Source organism: Nicotiana tomentosiformis, chromosome 7 (assembly GCF_000390325.3).
Source record: "Nicotiana tomentosiformis chromosome 7, ASM39032v3, whole genome shotgun sequence".
Lineage (NCBI taxonomy): Eukaryota > Viridiplantae > Streptophyta > Magnoliopsida > Solanales > Solanaceae > Nicotiana > Nicotiana tomentosiformis.
Genome location: NC_090818.1, coordinates 28,867,445 through 28,886,214, shown reverse-complemented (window position 1 = coordinate 28,886,214; position 18,770 = coordinate 28,867,445). Strand labels below are relative to the sequence as shown.

The following is an 18,770-nucleotide window of genomic DNA, read 5'->3' as shown; positions in this document are numbered from 1 at the left end:
ATTCCTTCTGAGTTAAATTTGCTGCTTATCATGCTTTTGCCATCTTCTAACAACACTCCTCTGAAGCCAAGGAAAAACGAAGCGCTGTCAATGAAGCAGATTACACAAGCAAAGAAAGGTGCGAGTCTGATATCAAGAAATTGGTCCTGTAATTCTTGTTTTTTATATATTTATTTTAAACAAGCATGATCTTTGTTGCAGTTGTAAAAACTTTACGCGTAAATAATGGCTCACTAGGTATATATAATTTTCAAGTCAAATAGATAACCTGAAACGTTGCTGGAAAACCAAGCATACCCAAATTGTTCTCTTATTTAGTTTGTCTACTCCAGCATCTTCGTGCTTCACATATTTGAGAAAGCAATAACATTCGAATTGTGCAGATCTTATTCATTGACAAATGAAACATCTATGATTTAACATTCATAAAAAGAACTTAGAATATTGATTTTTTTTTTTTTAGTATAGTGAAAGGAGTATAATTGGCTAATAAACATTTAATCCCCCAACCCCCTTTCCAAATGGAGGACATTACAATGAGTTGAACAGATACAAATTAAGAACTCTCAACTGTCTATTTGTTAAGGAATTTCAACTCGGAAGAACCATGGGAGGGTAAATGCCATTACAAAACAGGCAAGCAGGAAATTACAGCAGGATTGCTGACATCTCCACCTACAACCATTCTGCTGTATAGTAGATGAACTAGATGTGATATATGAACTTCTGGATTCTACTGGCCGTTGGCTCCATTCAACCACCATTATTCTGCTCTCCTGTAATCTTGTTTGCACATTTTTTGCTGTCTTCCCACATATTTCACATAATCTGTAAATTCGATAGAATTTAAAGTTTTATACCATGTCGATGTAAAGAATTTTCACACTACAAGTAATTTGTCCTTAATAAGTAAAAATAATTATCTGAATAAGAAGACATGGTATATGACGTAATAAGTGAGAAATTAAACTACACTATTCAAAACATAATTTTTTTTGCACTGTCATTGTGAAGGGGAGCGTTGGAGCAATAATAAAGTTATCCCCGTGTGACCTCTTGATCACGTGTTCGAGCCGTGAAATCAGCCACTGATGCTTGCATTAGAGTAAGCTGCCTACATCACACGCCTTTGGGTGCGGTCCTTCTCCCAAATTTGTGTGAACGCGGGATGCTTCGTGCACCAGACTGCCTTTTTAATGTACAAGAAGACTTCTAAGAAAAATAATAGGATGATAGAATGGAACCTGTTGCCTCTCTGATTAAACCAGGCTTCAGCACAATGACGATGACAAATACCAAGCTCAGCTTTACAGTCACAACCAAGCTCAATTATTTCCTTGGATTCTTCATTCAAATGACAAATACGACATACTTTTTCCATTCCTGGATTTTCATCATCAATATCTACTACTACTTCAGTACCTTTCTCTAATATTATTTCTCCTAATTCTTGACCTTCTCCATTATTAGAAACCTTCTCTGAATTACCTCCACATTTAGTACTAGTATTTATATTTCCATCTTCTCCTTGTTTTGTCCCAGTCTCCTTAACTTCTCCTTGTGTTATCTCAGCTTCTTTATTTTCTGCCATCCCTGGATTCTTGGAACAGTTTGAAAGCTCTTCTTTTTTGGAATTTCCACCGCTTGCTGCAGAATCCTGCATAATTTGCCAAAAACACTCTTAAGATTAAAGGTTAGTTTAGTGCAGAATTATAACTTTGAGGGAAATAAAGGAAGTATAGTCATGGAAGAAGGAATAAAGAAAATGAATGAAAAAGCATATCTTCTTTACACGATTTTCACCTGAATATGCTTTGCTTCCGGTCGTTATTTAGTAGGCAACAAGCTTTAACATAATTTTATTGCTAGTAGCATTCTTGTATTTCTTATTTTTAAATCTTTTTTATTACACGTAGTGTCTTTGTTTTTTTTCTTGTTGTTGTTATTGTTGGTTACTTCCTGTTTAGCGTTTCTTAAGCCGGGGTCTATCGGAAACAACCTCTCTACCTTCAAAATGTAGGAATAAGGTCTGCGTACACACTACCCTCCCAAACCCCACTTATGGGATTACAAGGATTTGTTGTTGTTGTAAGCTTTAACATAATTGGGTAGATAATATATACTCCTTGTATATAGAAAGTTGAACGATACTGAATAGTATTATATTGGTGAATTTGTACGAAAGGTGATAGAATTTAACCATTACTTTAGATGGCAGAGAGTGCGAGTTTGAATGGGAGAAATCTAGGAATAGTTCATTTTAAAGAATACCTTTTTAATTTCCAAGTAAAAAACGTGGTAGAAATAAATATAAATCAAAATTGTTTTGGCTGCTCATCATGCTTTGGCAATCATCTTCTAAAAGCACTGCTCTAAATAATAAAAAAATAATATGTTGATGATTTTGATGAATTTGTACATGTTTATATATTTTCCTTCATGTGAGAATGGCAGGTGCTTAAAGAGATGGCTTGTAACGTTGCTGGAAGAACGCATTCCCATTGTTATCTTATTTAGTTTGTCTTTTCCACCTTCATGCTTCAAAAATATGAGAAAACAATGAGTAATATTTTGTATCTTATTCATTGGAAAATGAAAAATCTATCATTTAAAACATTTGAAAAAGAACTTAGAAGATTATCAGGATAAAACAAGCTAAGACGAGTGTGTTTAGCATGATGAAAGTTATTTTGCATGAAAAATGTTTTTGGTTCATGAGTCGAAAATATTTCTTGAAATAAAAAAATATTACAAGTTAATGGTATTATTAGCAAATTGGAGTGCTTTGATGAGAATTTTGAGTACTAAAAATTAATAATAATGTCTAATTGCTTGTTTGAGCGGTAAATATGAAATTAAAGCTAAGATAGTTCTACAAAAATAACTAACTCTAATACAGTATTATTACGCCACCCCCTAAAAAAATAAAATAAAATAAAAAGGACAATGAAATAGGAGAACAAATATAAATTAAGTAGTTCCTTCTATACATAGAGTCAAGGTATGAGAATTTGGTAGAAAAATAGAAACAGAGATAATTCAGAGTCTATTTCTTAGCGTTGAAAGAATGTAAAATAAAAAGAAAATAAATTACTAAGCAGGCAAGCAGGAAATTACAGAAGTATTGCTGACATCTTCTTAAACAAGCATTTTGTGTAGTAGATGAACTGGTTGTGTATGAATTTATGGGTTCTACTTCCCCTTGATTCCATTCTGTCACCATTATTCTACTCTCCTGTAATCTTATTTGCACATTTTTTGCTGTCTTCTCACATATTTCGCATAATCTGCAAACTCACAAGAAAATATAAGAATGATGTTACATTCATAGGCGAATATAAGATTCCAAGAAGGATGCACTATTATACAGAGTTGAATCTAAAATTTATATTTGACGGATTCAACCTTTAGGTTCTTATCATATAACCATTATCATTTAGAAATTATAGGTTAAAATTAAAAAATTCTTGCATTTTTAGTGAATTTTTTAATATATACTTATGTTCCATATAAAAAATGATGGAATCATTAAACCGTGCTACATCATTTACTGCTATTTGTTTTAATTATATAAAATTTTGCAATAATAAAGGAGATCAAGGATTTCAAGGTGTTCGATTTGTGGATTTTTAATAAATAAACCAAATAAAAAAAGAAGAAAAAATACTTAATTAAAAACAGAAGAGGGACAACTAGACATGCCTACAAATTGAGATTTGAACCTCTAACTTCACTTGTAAAGGTGCACCCAATAATCATTGCAACACATGACTTTTGAGCTTGGGTGTCCACATGTATATTTAAAGAATTTTTAAGAAATATAACATTATTATATATAGTATCGAGAGAGGAGCATGGGTTCACCGTTCACGTGCCCCATGCTCCAACACATAGTTACGCCCGAGATTACACTCCTCAATCAATATGCTCATTTGATATATAAAACACAACGAGAGATTTTTATCGGTATTAAGTGCAGCCACAACTACAAACTCAAGTGTGAATCACTGGACGAAAACTCCAATACTAGTAATAAAGGGTGATTGTGTTGTGGTTTTGAGTTTCTTGGCTTATGTTCTAATAGTAACCACAGGGAGAAAACAGAGAGCATGTTCCCTAGTTTCATTTTTGCCGAGGCTGATATTCTATGGTATGGAGGTCTTTGATTGGATGGAGAACTCCGCAAGTGTGAATCCATATAGCAGTTCACCAAGAAATCTCTAAGTCAAGCTAATATGTACCCTCATGCACCCGTGTCAGATCCTCTAGAAATGCACCCGATTATATTTTTAGATAGTTCGAACAACATAAGACTACGAGGAAGCAAGTGAACCCTGAATAGATGCACATAAGTTCATATCTCTTCTTAAGGGTGATGCTATATATGCATGGTTTTAAATGCTCAAACAGACCACTTAAACTCCCTCTACAAATATATTATACATATTTTATACATATTATTTGTGTATTACTTATTTTTGACCGAACGAACAAATATGTGACTAGTCCTATAAACTTTACCCAGTAGGTCGGAGGCACAAGAGTTGCCTATAGATCCTCGGATTCGTGGGTGGCTACGTTTGTACAAAATATTGCTTAGTATTTTGTAAATATTTCTTCTGTACACACGTACAAGCATGTAATTAATCAATTGCCTAGTGTCTAGGATTTAGAGGTAGTTCGTAAGAACATATTATTAATTTTTTTAAAAGAAAATTCCTATGAGTGCCCATAGTTTCTGTTATGTGACCTGGCTCAAATTTGTACGAGTAACAAGGAGAGAAATTATCCAAACTGTTACTCCATAAACAATTTCAATCAAAACTAGTTCAAAATAAAATTTCTATTGAAAATAACACATATTTATTTTGTAGCACATCTATTTTGCTAATACACAAAGATAGTTCAAACTTTTTGAGACTATAGCAATTTTGTCATACTACTCTAATTCCTTTAAGTTGAAATTCAGATAATTGAGCATTTTAACTCGATTTAGAAATCACTATTAAACATTAGTTTGTTGGATTGGGTCGAAGGATTAAACTGAAAAAGCCATAGACAGCTATTGAAACTTGCTTAAGCTTGAATTCAAAAATTTGGGTTTTCGAAATTAGAATTTATTTCGAGTGGGTATTTTTGAAATAGATTGGATACATCTTAATGAGTATGAATCTCAATTTTGGGATAATTTGGTGGAGGTTTTAGATGGTTCGAATTGAAATTTGAGCCAAACTCGAAATACACAAGATGAACATGGAAGAAGATCATGTGTGTATCACACATATCTATCATTTATGTATCATATGTGTATAAAATATGTATCACATATGTACCTATGTGTGAGATAGATGCGTGATACATGTTTGATAATTTATCACAGAAGAATTTCTTAAACTCGATTTTAATTATAAATTTTGATACCAAATCAGTCCAAATCACCTCTAATCTTGCTCAAATATTGTATATTGAGTCATCTATATGTTTTCAACGAATTCCAACCATACCCATTGAAAAACAATCTTCTCTTTTTTTTGCGTATGTTTAATATTATTTATCATTGATAATGAATTTTGACTCCAAACTAGTCTAAGTCACCTTCAAAATTTCGTCAAATTTTGCATATTGCCTTATCTATGTGTTTTTAACGATAACAATAATATCCATTGAAAAAAAAAAATCTTTTTTTGCCTATATTTTTTGAATGTTTTATATCATTGATAATTTTTTGGGACTATTTTTGATAGCATGACTAAAATGGCTAGTTATTGGTAATTAGTGTTTTTTTTTTGGAATATTCCCTAGGAATTATTCTAAGAACTAAAATTTTTTGTTGGAAGAAGCCAAATATATAAAATTATTTTTCCCGTGTTAAATACCTTACTAAAAGATGAATTGGGTCTTATATTTCTTTCAATCAAGTAATTATTCAATTAAAAATTCGTAATTGCACAGGTTTAGATCCTTTGGAATTTTTCTTTAACTTATTTTTACGTGCCTGGTAAAAAATTTAATTGCATGTTAAGAAATATTTCTTTTTCATATATAGTGAAAGAAGTATTCTGCTCTCCTGATACATTGTAAAAATAGCACGGACTAGCCAGTTTTCGGACTGGTTATTCAAAAATAGCCAACGTTTGCAATGTCATTGAAAAATAGCCACTATTTTGCTGCAACACTGAAAGTTCCAGCTTAATATACTGGAGATCGGTGCACCTGTGTATGAACTTCTAGCATATTATGTTGAAACTCCAACACGCGGAAAGTTCCAACATAATATACTGGAGATAGGAGCACTTGTGTTTGAACTTTCAGCATATTATGCTGGACCGGTATATTATACTGGAACTCCAGTATATTATAATGGAAGTCCAGTATACTTATGCTGGAACTCCAATATATTTTTAGTATATTATGCTGGAGTATTTTCCGGATTTTGAACAATGTTTTCGTTCAGATTTATCTTTACATGAAAAATGACTAAATTTCGATTACTTTTAAAACTGTGGCTATTTTTGAATGATCACTTATAAATCTGACTATTTTTGAATTTCTCCCTGATACATTTCAATAAATTTCATCAGTACAAATAGGAGCATTTGTATTCATTATCCACATTGATAAAATTGCTGAAAAGAGAAAATAACTTCGGTTGTGTTTGGTATGAAGGAAAATATTTTTCAAAAAATGAGTGGTTTTATCACTCATTTTTCCTTGTTTGGTTGGTGAGTGAAAAACTTTTTCCGAAAAATATTTTCTAGTGCTTGGTTAGTGAGTAGAAAATATTTTTTAGAAAAATATTTTTTATGCTACTCTCCTCACCCCCATTCCCCCAAGTCCCATGTTTCCTTGCTCAGCCCCTCCCCCGTCCCCCGTCCACCAATACTCAATATTTTCAGGACTTTATTTTTTTCAAGAATTTAATTATTTTTCTAAAAATTTACCTAATCCCAAAGTAACTAATGTGTTGCTTTACTTTTTACGCAAAACAACAACAACAACAATAATAACCTAGTGAAATCCCACTAGTATGGTCTGGGGGGTAGCGTGTACGCAGACCTTACCCCTACCTCGAAGAGATAGAGAGGCTATTTCCGAAAGACCCTCAGCTCAAGAGGACGAAAAGACAAAATAAGACAATATCAGTATCACCACAGAAATCATAGGAAAAATAGGAACAACATGAAATCCAGAAGAAAGATGCAAAGCAAAAACGAAAAAAAGCAAAAACAAAAATGATAACTAGTAAATAGGTCCGATATTGAAACGCAAAATAGTAAGACATGACATTGCCAATAGCTAGCTTAGACAAAAACCCTACCAGACTAGTCTCACAACGGTACAGAATAAGACAAGACTCAACTACCTCCTAATCTACAACCCTAATACTCGACCTCCACATCTTCCTATCAAGTGCCATGTCCTCGGAAATCTGAAGCCTCGCCATATCTTGCCTGATCACCTTTCCCCAATACTTCTTCGGCCGCCCTCTACCTCTTCTCTTGCCCTCCACAACCAGTTGCTCACACCTTACCGGGGCATCTGGGCTCCTCCTATGTATATGCCCGAACCATCTGAGCCTCGCTTCCCGCATCTTGTCATCAATGGGAGCCACGTACACCTTTTTCCGAATATCAACATTCCTGATCTTATCCATCCTAGTGTGCCCGCACATCCATCTCAACATCCTCATTTATGCTACTCTCATCTTCTGGATATGTGAGTTCTTAACAGCCCAACACTCAGCCCCGTACATCATGGCCGGTCTAACCACCGCTTTACAGAACTTACATTTGAGTATCGGTGGCACTTTCTTGTCACACAGGACTCCAGATACTAACCTCCACTTCATCCATCCTATCCCAATACGGTGTGTGACGTCCTCGTCGATCTCCCATCCCCCTGGATAATCAACCCAAGGTACTTGAAGCTGCCTCTACTTGGGATGACCTGTGAGTCAAGCCTCACATCCACGCCCACTTCCCCCGGCTCAGCGCTGAACTTATACTCCAGGTATTCCGTCTTTGTCCTGCTCAGCTTGAAACCCTTAGACTCAAGAGCCTGTCTCCAAACCTCCAGCCTCTCGTTAACACCGGCTCGCGTTTCATCAATCAAAACTATGTCATCGGCGAATATCATGCACCATGGCACCTCCCCTTGAATATGGTGTATTAACGCGTCCAACACAAGGGCGAATAAGAACGGACTGAGCGCAGAGACTTGATGTAGCCCCATAACAATCAAAAAATGCTCAGAGTCACCTCCTACTGACCTTACCTGTGTCTTATCTCCATCATACATGTCCTTAATCGCCATAATGTAAGGAACCGATACATTTTTTGCCTCCAAGCATCTCCAGAGAACTTCTCTAGGAACCTTGTCATATGCTTTCTCTAGGTCAATAAAAACCATGTGCAGGTCCTTCTTCCTATCTCTGTACTGTTCCACCAACTGCCTAACAAGGTGTATAGCTTCTGTAGTAGAACGACCCGGCATGAACCCGAACTGATTGTCGGAAACAGACACCGACATCCTCACCCTCGCTTCAACCACCCTCTCCCACACTTTCATGGTATGACTTAGTAATTTGATACCCCTATAATTGTTACAACTCTGGATATCACCTTTGTTATTATACAATGGAACCACCGTACTCCACTTCCACTCATCCGGCATCCTCTTCGCCTTAAATATAACTTTGAACAACCCAGTCAACCACTCCAAACTTGCTCTCCCCTTACACTTCCAAAATTCCACCGGAATCTCGCCAGGCCCTGTCGCTCTACCCCTACTCATCTTACTCATAACTCCCATGACCTCCTCCACCTTGATGCGCCTGCAGTACCCAAAGTCACGGTGACTCTCGGAATGCTCCAATTCACCTAGCACGATATCCCGATCCCCTTCTTCATTAAGAAGTTTATGAAATTAAGTTTGTCATCTCTTCTTAATCTGGGAATCTTCCATCAATACTCTACCATCGTCGTCCTTGATGCATCTCACTTGGTCCAAATCCCGATCCTTCCTCTCTCTCAACTTGGCCAGCCGGAATAACTTCTTCTCCCCGCCTTTTCCCCCCAGTTCCTCGTACATACGACCATAAGCTGCAGTCTTAGCCTCCGTGACCGCCAACTTAGCTTCCTTCCTAGCTACCTTATACCTCTCCATGCACGTACTGCTCTCATCTTCACCACTAACTTCAGGTACGCCGCTTTCTTCGCTTCCACTTTACCCTGGACCACTTCATTCCATCACCAGTCTCCTTTGTATCCGCCAGCGACGCCTGTCGAGACCCCTAACACCTTTCTTGAATCCTCCCTTATATAGTCTGTTGTCGTTGACCACATAGTGCTCGCGTAGCCACTTCTCCTCCAAGCTCCTATAGCCGACAACCGCCCCTCCAACTCTTGGGCTTTATCCTTAGTTAAGGCTCCCCACCTGATTCTTGGTCTTCCTCGAGCAGACCTTTTCCTCCTCTTCAACATAATACCAACGTCCAGTACCAAGAGCACATTCTACGTCACGAGTATCTCACCTGGAATCACCTTGCAATCCTTGCACAACCCTTTGTCACACCTCCTGAGGAGGAGATAGTCAATCTGAGTCTATGCCACCGCATTTTGAAAAGTAACCAAATGCTCCTCCCTCTTTGGAAAGGTAGAGTTCGCAATCACCAACCCAAAAGCCTTAGCGAAATCCAACAACGAGGTACCTCCTCCGTTCCTCTCCCCAAAACCGAAGCCTCCATCCACCTCGCCATAACCACCTGCAGTCGACCCAATATGACCATTGAAATCCCCTCCTATGAATAGCTTCTCAGCAGGTAGAACCTGGCGCATAATCTCATCCAACCCCTCCCAGAAATGCCGTTTAACCTCCTCATCTAGGCCCGCATGTGGTGCATAGGCGCTAACGACATTTAGGGTGCACTCTCTAACCACCAACTTAATAATCATCAATCTATTATTCACTCGTCTAACCTCAACCACAGACTCTCTAAGTTTCCTATCCACTAAGATACCCACTCCATTCTTACCCTTCTGGACTCCTGAGTACCAAAGTTTATACCCCCCCCGCGTCCCTCGCCCTCGACCCTACCCACCTTGTCTCTTGGACGCTCGCTATATTGACCCTCATCTTCTGGAGGATCTTTGCCAACTCTATAGACTTATCCGTCAAAATACCTACATTCCACGACCCAATTCTCAACCAGCGGACACCTTGTTCCCTTTACCTCCCTTGCCTCCCGACCCTCCCCTCAAAATACTTTTTTATATAATGTAAAAAATATACTCATTTGTTGAAATGCAAAAAAAAAATCTATCTATAACATGAAAAGAAAGTAATATTAATAATATTATTATTTAGGGTGGGGGTGGGGGTGAGGAACATAGGTGGGTAGGCATGGGGTTGGGTTAGGGTGGTGGTGGGTGTGGGGGTGGGTTGGAGGGGATGGGGAATAGGGTGGGGAAGGTTGAGAAGGAGTTTTGAAAAATATTTTCCCTTCTCTTGATAAGGAAAATATTTTCCTCCGATTGGAGGAAAATGTGATCATAAGGAAAATATTTTTCAAAACATTTAAGCCAACCAAACATGAGAAAATTAGAAAATATTTTTCGGAAAATGTTTTCCTTCATACCAAACACACCTGATAGAAACTAAGGGTCCACCAAATAATAGAGAACCAGGTTCTCTATTAGTTTTCACGAATGCACGCACACTGCATTAAGTAAATAACATAATAAAATTTTACGTGGAAAATGTTGGCCCAAGTGAAGGTTTGTTTTGAAGATTGACAAAGGAAGCTCATGCATGAACCAAGTCCATCCCCTATGTACACAGACACGGGCAAATTCGAGCATATGGGATGCACGTGAAGGAGATAGGCTTAACTTGGTATATTTGATATCTCCTGATCGAAAATGTTATATAATTAATAAGTAGAAGGACTCCTTACTCAAAAAGAACACTATCCAAGATAAGGGGGGAGTTAGAAGTTGAGAACAACTAGAACTTTTTCACCAAGGAAGAGTAGCATTAGGACTTTAGTTGTTTCTTCATATACTAACTCTATATATTGCAGTATGTTCTCATTCTACCTGTACGCACAAAAGCTGAAGTTAAACATGAATTGAGAGCAAAATAGCAAGGCATTTTGCAAGCAATTCGTGTGTGATTCAAGTGTGCAAACCTGAAGCTACATGAACCAGATAGAAGAACCAGTTCCAAGTGTCTGTCTTTTATTCTAGTTCAATTGTAGTTGATGTTTTCATATTGTACCTTTCAGCTTTATCTAGAAGCAATTGTAATAGGTACACAGAGTATTCAAGTTAGAGTTAACTTGAAGTTATCGCAACAGTTAAAGGTTGGTTGCCATAACGGGATAAGAATTAATCCTTAGGTTTACAAAGTGTTTTGCAAATGCTGTTTTGGCATAGTGATTTACTGGAGTGTTTGGGAAAATCCAACTGAGTAGTAGGTCGTGGTTTTTTTTACCTTTTGAGCCAGGTGTTTTCCACGTAAAAATATTTGTGTTCTTTACTTTTCGCATTTACTATTTCAACAATAGTAGGTTAAGGAACACTTAGACGAACTAGGTCCTTCTATAATCAGTGCACGCGAAAAATTGGAGACTATATAAATCTCCTCCCCCCTTGTGTGGTATTGAAGTTAAAACATCAATTGGTATCAGAGCAGGTTATCATTGAAGAGGCTATCACCTTAGGAGAAGATCAAGATGAGTGCACCACTTGAAAACTGTGAAGGGCAATCCACTGCTAGGCCACCACTCTTCAACGGACAGTACTACTCCTGGTGGAAAAACAGGATGAGAGATCACATCATATGAGAAAACAATGAGCTGTGGGACATTGTCACTGATGGTCCAATGGCTACACTGAAGAAAAATGCTGAAGGAGTTGATGTGCCAAAGACAAGAGTTGACTGCACTGCTAAGGATTTGAGGAAATGGGAGAAGAATACTAAAGCCAAGAAATGGCTTGTTTGTGGACTTGGTCCAGACGAGTACAGTAGAATCCAAAGTTGTATCGCTGCTAAGAAAATTTGGGACACTCTGCAAGTGGCCCATGAAGAAACACCTCAAGTGAAGAGGTCCAGAGGAACTCTACTATATTCTCAATATGAGAACTTTACCATAAAGAAAGGGGAAACCATCCAAGAGATGTTTACAAGGTTCACCACATTGACAAATGAACTGAAGTCTCTTGGAAGGGTTATTTCTGAAGAAGACAGAGTTGAGAAGATTTTGACAAGGGTTCTGCTAGTTACTTGGGAGAGCAAAATCACTGCCATTCAGGAATGAAAGAACATTGCCACTCTTAAATTGGATGAGCTAATTGGAAATCTCACTGCTTATGAACTTAGGAGGCAAACCATGAAGATGGATGTACCTAATAAGGAAAGATGCATGGCACTCAAAATCACTGAAGGTTTTGATCTAGAAGATAATAAAATGGCTATGATCGCAAAGGACTTCAAGAAGTACCTAAGGAGAGGAAATGGTCCTTCTAGAAGTGGAAGCTACAGCAAGCCAAATATTCATGAAAAACAAACCAATGAAAGATGCTACAAGTGTGGGAAAACTGATCACCACATCAAGAACTGCCCTCAATGAGAAATTGAATAGAAGAAGGAAAGAGTTGAACGAAGGAACAGGAAGAAGGAACAGGTTCAACCTAAGAAAAACAAAGGATCAACAAAAGCTATGGTAGCTGCTTGGGGAGAAAGCTCAGATGAAAGCTCAGATGATGAAGATGGAGATGAACAAGCACTTATGGCCATTGGAGAATCTGATGAGGAAACTGAGGTAAGTGTAATTCATCTCAAAGACAAGATTAAATTTTTGTCTAAAGAAAGGCTATCTGAGTTACTTTTAGGTTTAATTGACGAATCTGAGGATGTAAACAACGAAAAAGAACAGCTGGCTAAGGAATGTGTGATTTTGAAAGCAAAGTGCAAAAACCTGGAACTTAGGGTTAGTGAAACTGTAATTGAAAATACCGCTTTGAAGAACCAGGTTCATACACTTGAGTCAAATGCCCTAGAACTTAGTTATGAAAATCTAAAATTGAAATTAGGAATAGGTAAGAAGACAACTGATTGCACACAACTCACTCTAGAAGAAAATGTAGGTAAACTAAAAGATGAGTTGTATAAGAAGGATGAGTAGGTAAGAATTTTGAAGGAGGATCTAAGCAAGGTCAAGCATGAGCTGGACAGAACTTGTAAATGGAACAGGTCCTCTGTTGCACTTTCATGGCTACAGGAACATCATAGTAGCAACAGAAGAGGACTTGGCTTTGGGAATCTGCCACCTAAATAGGATCCCTAAAGCAAGTACCTCACACTCCGTGAGAACAAGATTTGCACTCACTGTGGTAAAACATGTCACTATAAAAGTGAATGCACTACAGAAGAAAAGGCAAGTCAAAAGAACAAAGAATTTATTCAAGGGAAGAATACGCTACCAAGTTGGGCTAAAAAGAATTTGATTCATCCTTTTGCCTATAGAAAGGGACCCAAACTAGTTTGGGTTCCTAAGACTAACCCCTGATTTCCTTTTGCAGGTCCAAGTGAAGGGGAGCCGCCAGATATGGTACATGGATAGTGGCTGCTCAAAGCATATGACAGGAAGCAAGAACTAGTTCCTTTCACTTGAGGACCTCAAAGGAGGTAATGTCTCCTTTGGAAATAGGAAGAAATGTGAGATCATTGGGGTTGGACTGATTCTCACTCTATTTCGAATGTCTACTTGATAGATGGCCTAAGGTACAGTCTAATAAGTGTATCACAATTGTGTGATAGAGGTAACATGTTAGCATTCACCTCTACCAAATATTTTGTGATTAATCTTACCACTGACAAGATTGTTTTGCAGGGAAAAAGAGTGAATAATATATATGTTGTAGATCTGTCCACACTTTCAGAAAATGACCTCACTTGCTTAAGTGTGTTGGATAATGATCCCCTACTTTGGCACAAGAGACTTGGACATGCCGGTCTGAGTCAACTCAACAAGTTAGTCTCCAAGGACCTGGTGATAGGGTTGCCTAACATCAAATTCAAGGAAGATAAAGTTTGTGAGGCTTGTGCAAGGGCGAAGCATGTAAGATCCTCTTTTAAATGCAAAAAAATGGTAAGTACCACCAGGACGATGGAACTGGTCCATATGGATCTCTGTGGTCCAATAAAAATATTAAGCCGAGGTGGTAAAAGATATGTGATGGTGCTTGTTGATGATTACTCTAGATTTACTTGGACTTTGTTTTTAACATCTAAAGATGAAGCATTTGACATGTTTACTTCTTTTGTTAGAAAAACTCATAAACAACTAGGTAATCAATTTGCATCAAATAGGTCTGATCATGGCACTGAATTTGAAAATGCTAAATTTACTGAATTTTGTGATGAGCATGGCGTAGATCATAATTTCTCTACTCCTAGTACTCCACAACAAAATGGAATAGTTGAAAGAAAGAATAGGACACTTGAAGATATGGCTAGGATTATGCTTGTTTCTAGTAAATTGCCCCATAGCTTCTAGGCAGAAGCTGTAAACACTGCATGCTACATCATAAATAGGTGCATGACTAGAACTCTTGTAGAGAAGACTCCCTATGAGTTACTTAAAGGGAAAAAACCAAACATATCCCATCTTAGGGCATTTGGATGCAAGTGCTTTGTGCACAATAATGGTAAAGACTCCCTAGGTAAGTTTGATCCCAGAAGTGATGAGGGAGTATTCTTAGGATATTCTTCACATAGCAAATCTTATAAGGTCTATAACAAACGAACTATGTGTGTAGAAGAAAGTGTTCATGTGATTTTTGATGAAACTAACATTCTTTCTGAGAGGCAGGAATATGATAATGAAGCAATTGGGCTGGTAAGAAACTCAAATGATACCACAGCTCAGACTGAAGTTGCACTGGAGGAAGGAACATGGGAAATAACAAGTTCTTCCATCCAGGGCAACATAACAGGGGGAATAGAACAAAGATGAAATAATCTTCAAACCTTAAGGAAACCTGTCCATGAACCTGTTCTTCAGCAACAAAATATTAAAGGAATATCAAGGGGAAACTAGCTGGTTGAGAAATCTTACATGTATCAAAGTTCTCATCCCATTGAGAACATAATTACTGATCAAACCTCTGGAATCAATACCAGATCTTCATTAAAGAATCGCTGTGCTTTTGATGCTTTCTTATCTCTTATTGAACCTAAAAATGTTGCTGAGGCTTTTCAGGATGCAGACTGGGTAAATGCAATGCAAGATGAACTCAACCAATTTAAAATAAGTCAAGTTTGGCATATGGTACCAAGACCCAAGGACAAATCAGTAATTGGCACTAAATGGGTCTTCAGAAACAAACTTGATGAAGATGGAATAGTTACAAGGAACAAGGCAAGATTAGTGGTTCAAGGATATAGTCAAGAGGAGGGTCATAGACTATGATGAAACCTTTAATCCAGTTGCAAGGTTGGAAGCAATAAGACTCCTCATAGTCTTTGCTGCTTACATGGAATTCACTCTTCACCAGATGGATGTCAAGAGTTCCTTCCTCAATGGATATCTAAAAGAAGAAGTGTTTGTCAAGCAACCTCCGGGGTTTGAAAGCAAGGAATGTCTTGATCACGTGTACAAGCTTGCAAGACACTTTACGGGCTCAAGCAGGCTCCAAGAGAATGGTATGAAAGATCATCAAAAAAATTTCTTGAGCATGACTACAAGAGAGGTAAAATTGACAATACTTTGTTCTTGAAAGAAAAATGTAAGGATCTCTTGGTAGTTCAGATATATGTTGATGATATAATCTTTGGAGCAACCACCGATGAGTTAAGTAAAGAACTTGCTAAATTAATGGGGAGTGAATTTGAAATGAGCATGATGGGTGAGCTTAATTTCTTTTTAGGCTTACAAATTAAACAAAATTCAAATGGAACTATGATCCATCAACAGAAGTATGTAAAAAAGTTGCTTAAAAGTTTTAAAATAGAAGATTCCAAAGAAATTGACACTCCTATTGCAACAGCTACAAAGTTGGATATAGATGAACCTGGTTCATCTGTTGATCAGAAGTTGTATAGGGGAATGATTGGCTCATTGTTGTATCTCACTACTACCAGACCTGACATTGTTTTCAGTGTAGGCCTCTGTGAAAGATTTTAGGCGAATCCAAAGGAGTCTCTCTTGACTGCTGTCAAGAAGATTTTGAGATACCTAAAAGGCACCATTGACCTTTGTCTTTGGTATCCAAAAGGTAGTAATTTCAATCTAGTAGGATATGTTGATACTGACTATGAAGGGTTTCTTGTGGATAGAAAGAGCACCTCAGGTATGGCACACTTTCTTGGCTCATATCTTGTGTCTTGGGCCACCCAAAAGCAAAATTCTGTGGTCTTATCTACTGCCGAAGCTGAGTATGTTGTTGCTGCTTCATGTTGTGGTCAATTGTTGTGGATCAAATAATAATTAATGGACTTTGAAATTGATGTTAGTTGTATTCCCATTTTTTATGATAACACTAGTGCAATTAGTATGACCAAGAACCCGGTTCATCACAAGAGAACTAAGCATATAGATGTTAGGCATCACCTTTTGAGGGATAACTATGAAAAAGGTTTGATCACTGTGGAATTTTGTGCTACTCACAAACAAATAGCTGACATCTTTACAGAAGCTCTAAGTAGAGATCACTTTAAAAGGAACATGTTAGAATTAGGAATGATTAAGATAACCTAAAAGGACCAGTTCAAAATTCACAATCGAAAAAAGAATTGAAAAAAATAAAAAAAATGAAAATGAAAAAGATTTTTTTTTGGGTTAGAAAATCTGTAAACTTTGTATATAATTAGATTAAATTTTGCTCAGTCTCATACTTTCTATAGTATACTCTTGTGCCATGTGCTAAAATGACTTGTTATTCTCTAATGATATTATCTCTATTTTCTTGGAAAATTTAGACTTACACAAGAGATTCTCAGTGAAGAACCTGGTTCGTCAAGATCACTAGGTATGTATTCTACACTTTGCAGAATTTGAAATAACTATATTTGGATCATGATTAAAAGCAGAGTCCCATCTAATCACAAATCCTTTTTGGACTTATCTATTACAAATGAACCAGTTATATTTCAAAGAAATCCTAACCGCATTTAGTGCCTAGATTCTAGGGATAGTCTTGAACGTCTTTTCAAACTAACTTGCAGTTTGATTAGACTTCTGCAAAGCAGTCGTTACTCAATTGAATTCCACCACTTTATATTGATTAGGAGTTAATTTGTTTCTTCACTTCTAAACCTTCAAGCCGTCAATATTCTCTCAAACTTCTCTCATCTTCTGCTCTCACACAAACTCATTGTCTAATTCTCCCAAACTCATAAATGGCAAATACCTCTGAAAATCCTTCATCCCCACCAAAGGAACCCATACCCACACCATCTATCACACCTTCAACCACACCTCTGGCTAAAAAGGTAAAGTTTAAAACTCTTGCTCGCAAGACTGTGGCTGGGAGCAAATTATCTAAGAAATTAGATAAAGAATTAAAGGCTAGCTAGGTCCATGAAACGGTTTCTTCTGACACTGAACATGCATCATTTGTCCCTAAAGTTACTCCTGAAATAATTTCTGAAGTTGCTACAAATTTGGAGAATAGGTTTGTACTGGTAGTAGGTGTTGAAACTACAGAGTCTGGAGGGGTTGGTGGTAAAAATGAAAAAGGAAAAGAAAAGGAGAGTGAGGGTGCTCGGAGTGCTGTGAGGGGAAATAGAAAAAGAGTGGTTGATTCTTCACCCACTCTTGTTAGTAACCAAAGAAACATGTGCAATGGTTGTTTGGGGAGAGGAATCTGCTGGAATAGAAGAGAGTGTGAGGAAAATAGGGGGAAGTGGGTCAGGTGAAGCTGCTGAGGGCTGGTTCAACTTGGGATAAATGTAGATGAACCTGTTCCATCTGAACAGGAAACCTTTGCAGACCTACTGAAAAGAGTGACCGAGTGTTATAATCCAAAGAAGAAAGGAAGTTCAAAGGCTAAAACCCCTGGCACTGCTAGGGAAAACAAGAAAAGGAAGGTTGCCCTTTCTGTCACTGTTGAAATTCCTCCCACAAGAGGAAGAACCACAAGAAGCAGAATGAGGCGGAATTGGAGAAAGCCTTAGAAGAAAGTATAAGAAAAGCGGTTGCTAAGGGAAAGAAGAAGATGGGTGAGCCTGTTGAGGCTATTGACATTGATGATATGGACCTGGTCCTTCGAGATAAAGATGAGACAGAAGAAGTGGAAGTTCTAACTCCTAAAGCCAAGAAAGCCAAGACTTCCACTAAGAAGTCTGTTTCAAAGTCAGAGTCCGCTGAACCATCCACTTTGGCAAAAAGAATCGGGTATACTGTGAAATCAAGAAAAGTGAAAATTGCGGAGGAAGAACAATGGAGTGGAAAAGAAGAAGAAGATGATTATGATGTTGAGAAAGACAAGATGGTCAAATTTGGAAAGAGGACTATATTGAAAGGCAGACTCCTTAGGGACTTGGAAGAGGAAGGAATGGTGCTGCTTTTGAAAAAGTTACAATTGCAATGCTGGAAGGACATGGTCCTTTAGATGGATGGCAGACTGGCTAGAAATGAAATTGTAGAGTTTATGGCCAATTGTGAGATAAAAGATGGAAGGGTTACCAGTGCGGTGAAAGGAGTGAAAGTCACTTTTGATGCAAAGGAGCTGGGAGAGATTTTGAGTGTACCTGCTGAAGGGTAC

At 37.5% G+C, this 18,770-nt stretch overlaps 3 protein-coding genes across 3 annotated transcripts; all 3 read right to left on the bottom strand.

Moving 5' to 3' along the window:
- Positions 1 to 369: 369 nt before the first annotated feature.
- LOC104090395 (uncharacterized) lies at positions 370 to 1,725 on the bottom strand. The gene is made up of 2 exons (XM_009595473.4): positions 1,245 to 1,725; positions 370 to 828 (listed from the first exon to the last, which is right to left on the bottom strand). Exons 1-2 carry the CDS (start codon positions 1,661 to 1,663, stop codon positions 582 to 584), a joined length of 666 nt encoding a protein of 221 aa, XP_009593768.1. The 5' UTR covers positions 1,664 to 1,725; the 3' UTR covers positions 370 to 581.
- A 5,641-nt stretch (positions 1,726 to 7,366) lies between these two features.
- LOC138895405 (uncharacterized) lies at positions 7,367 to 8,529 on the bottom strand. Its single transcript, XM_070180091.1, has 2 exons — positions 8,270 to 8,529; positions 7,367 to 7,655 (listed from the first exon to the last, which is right to left on the bottom strand). The coding sequence occupies exons 1-2, from the start codon at positions 8,527 to 8,529 to the stop codon at positions 7,367 to 7,369; spliced, it is 549 nt and encodes a 182-aa protein (XP_070036192.1).
- Positions 8,530 to 9,602: 1,073 nt separating this feature from the next.
- On the bottom strand, positions 9,603 to 9,953 carry LOC138895404 (uncharacterized). Its single transcript, XM_070180090.1, has one exon. The coding sequence runs from the start codon at positions 9,951 to 9,953 to the stop codon at positions 9,603 to 9,605; it is 351 nt and encodes a 116-aa protein (XP_070036191.1).
- Positions 9,954 to 18,770: the final 8,817 nt, after the last annotated feature.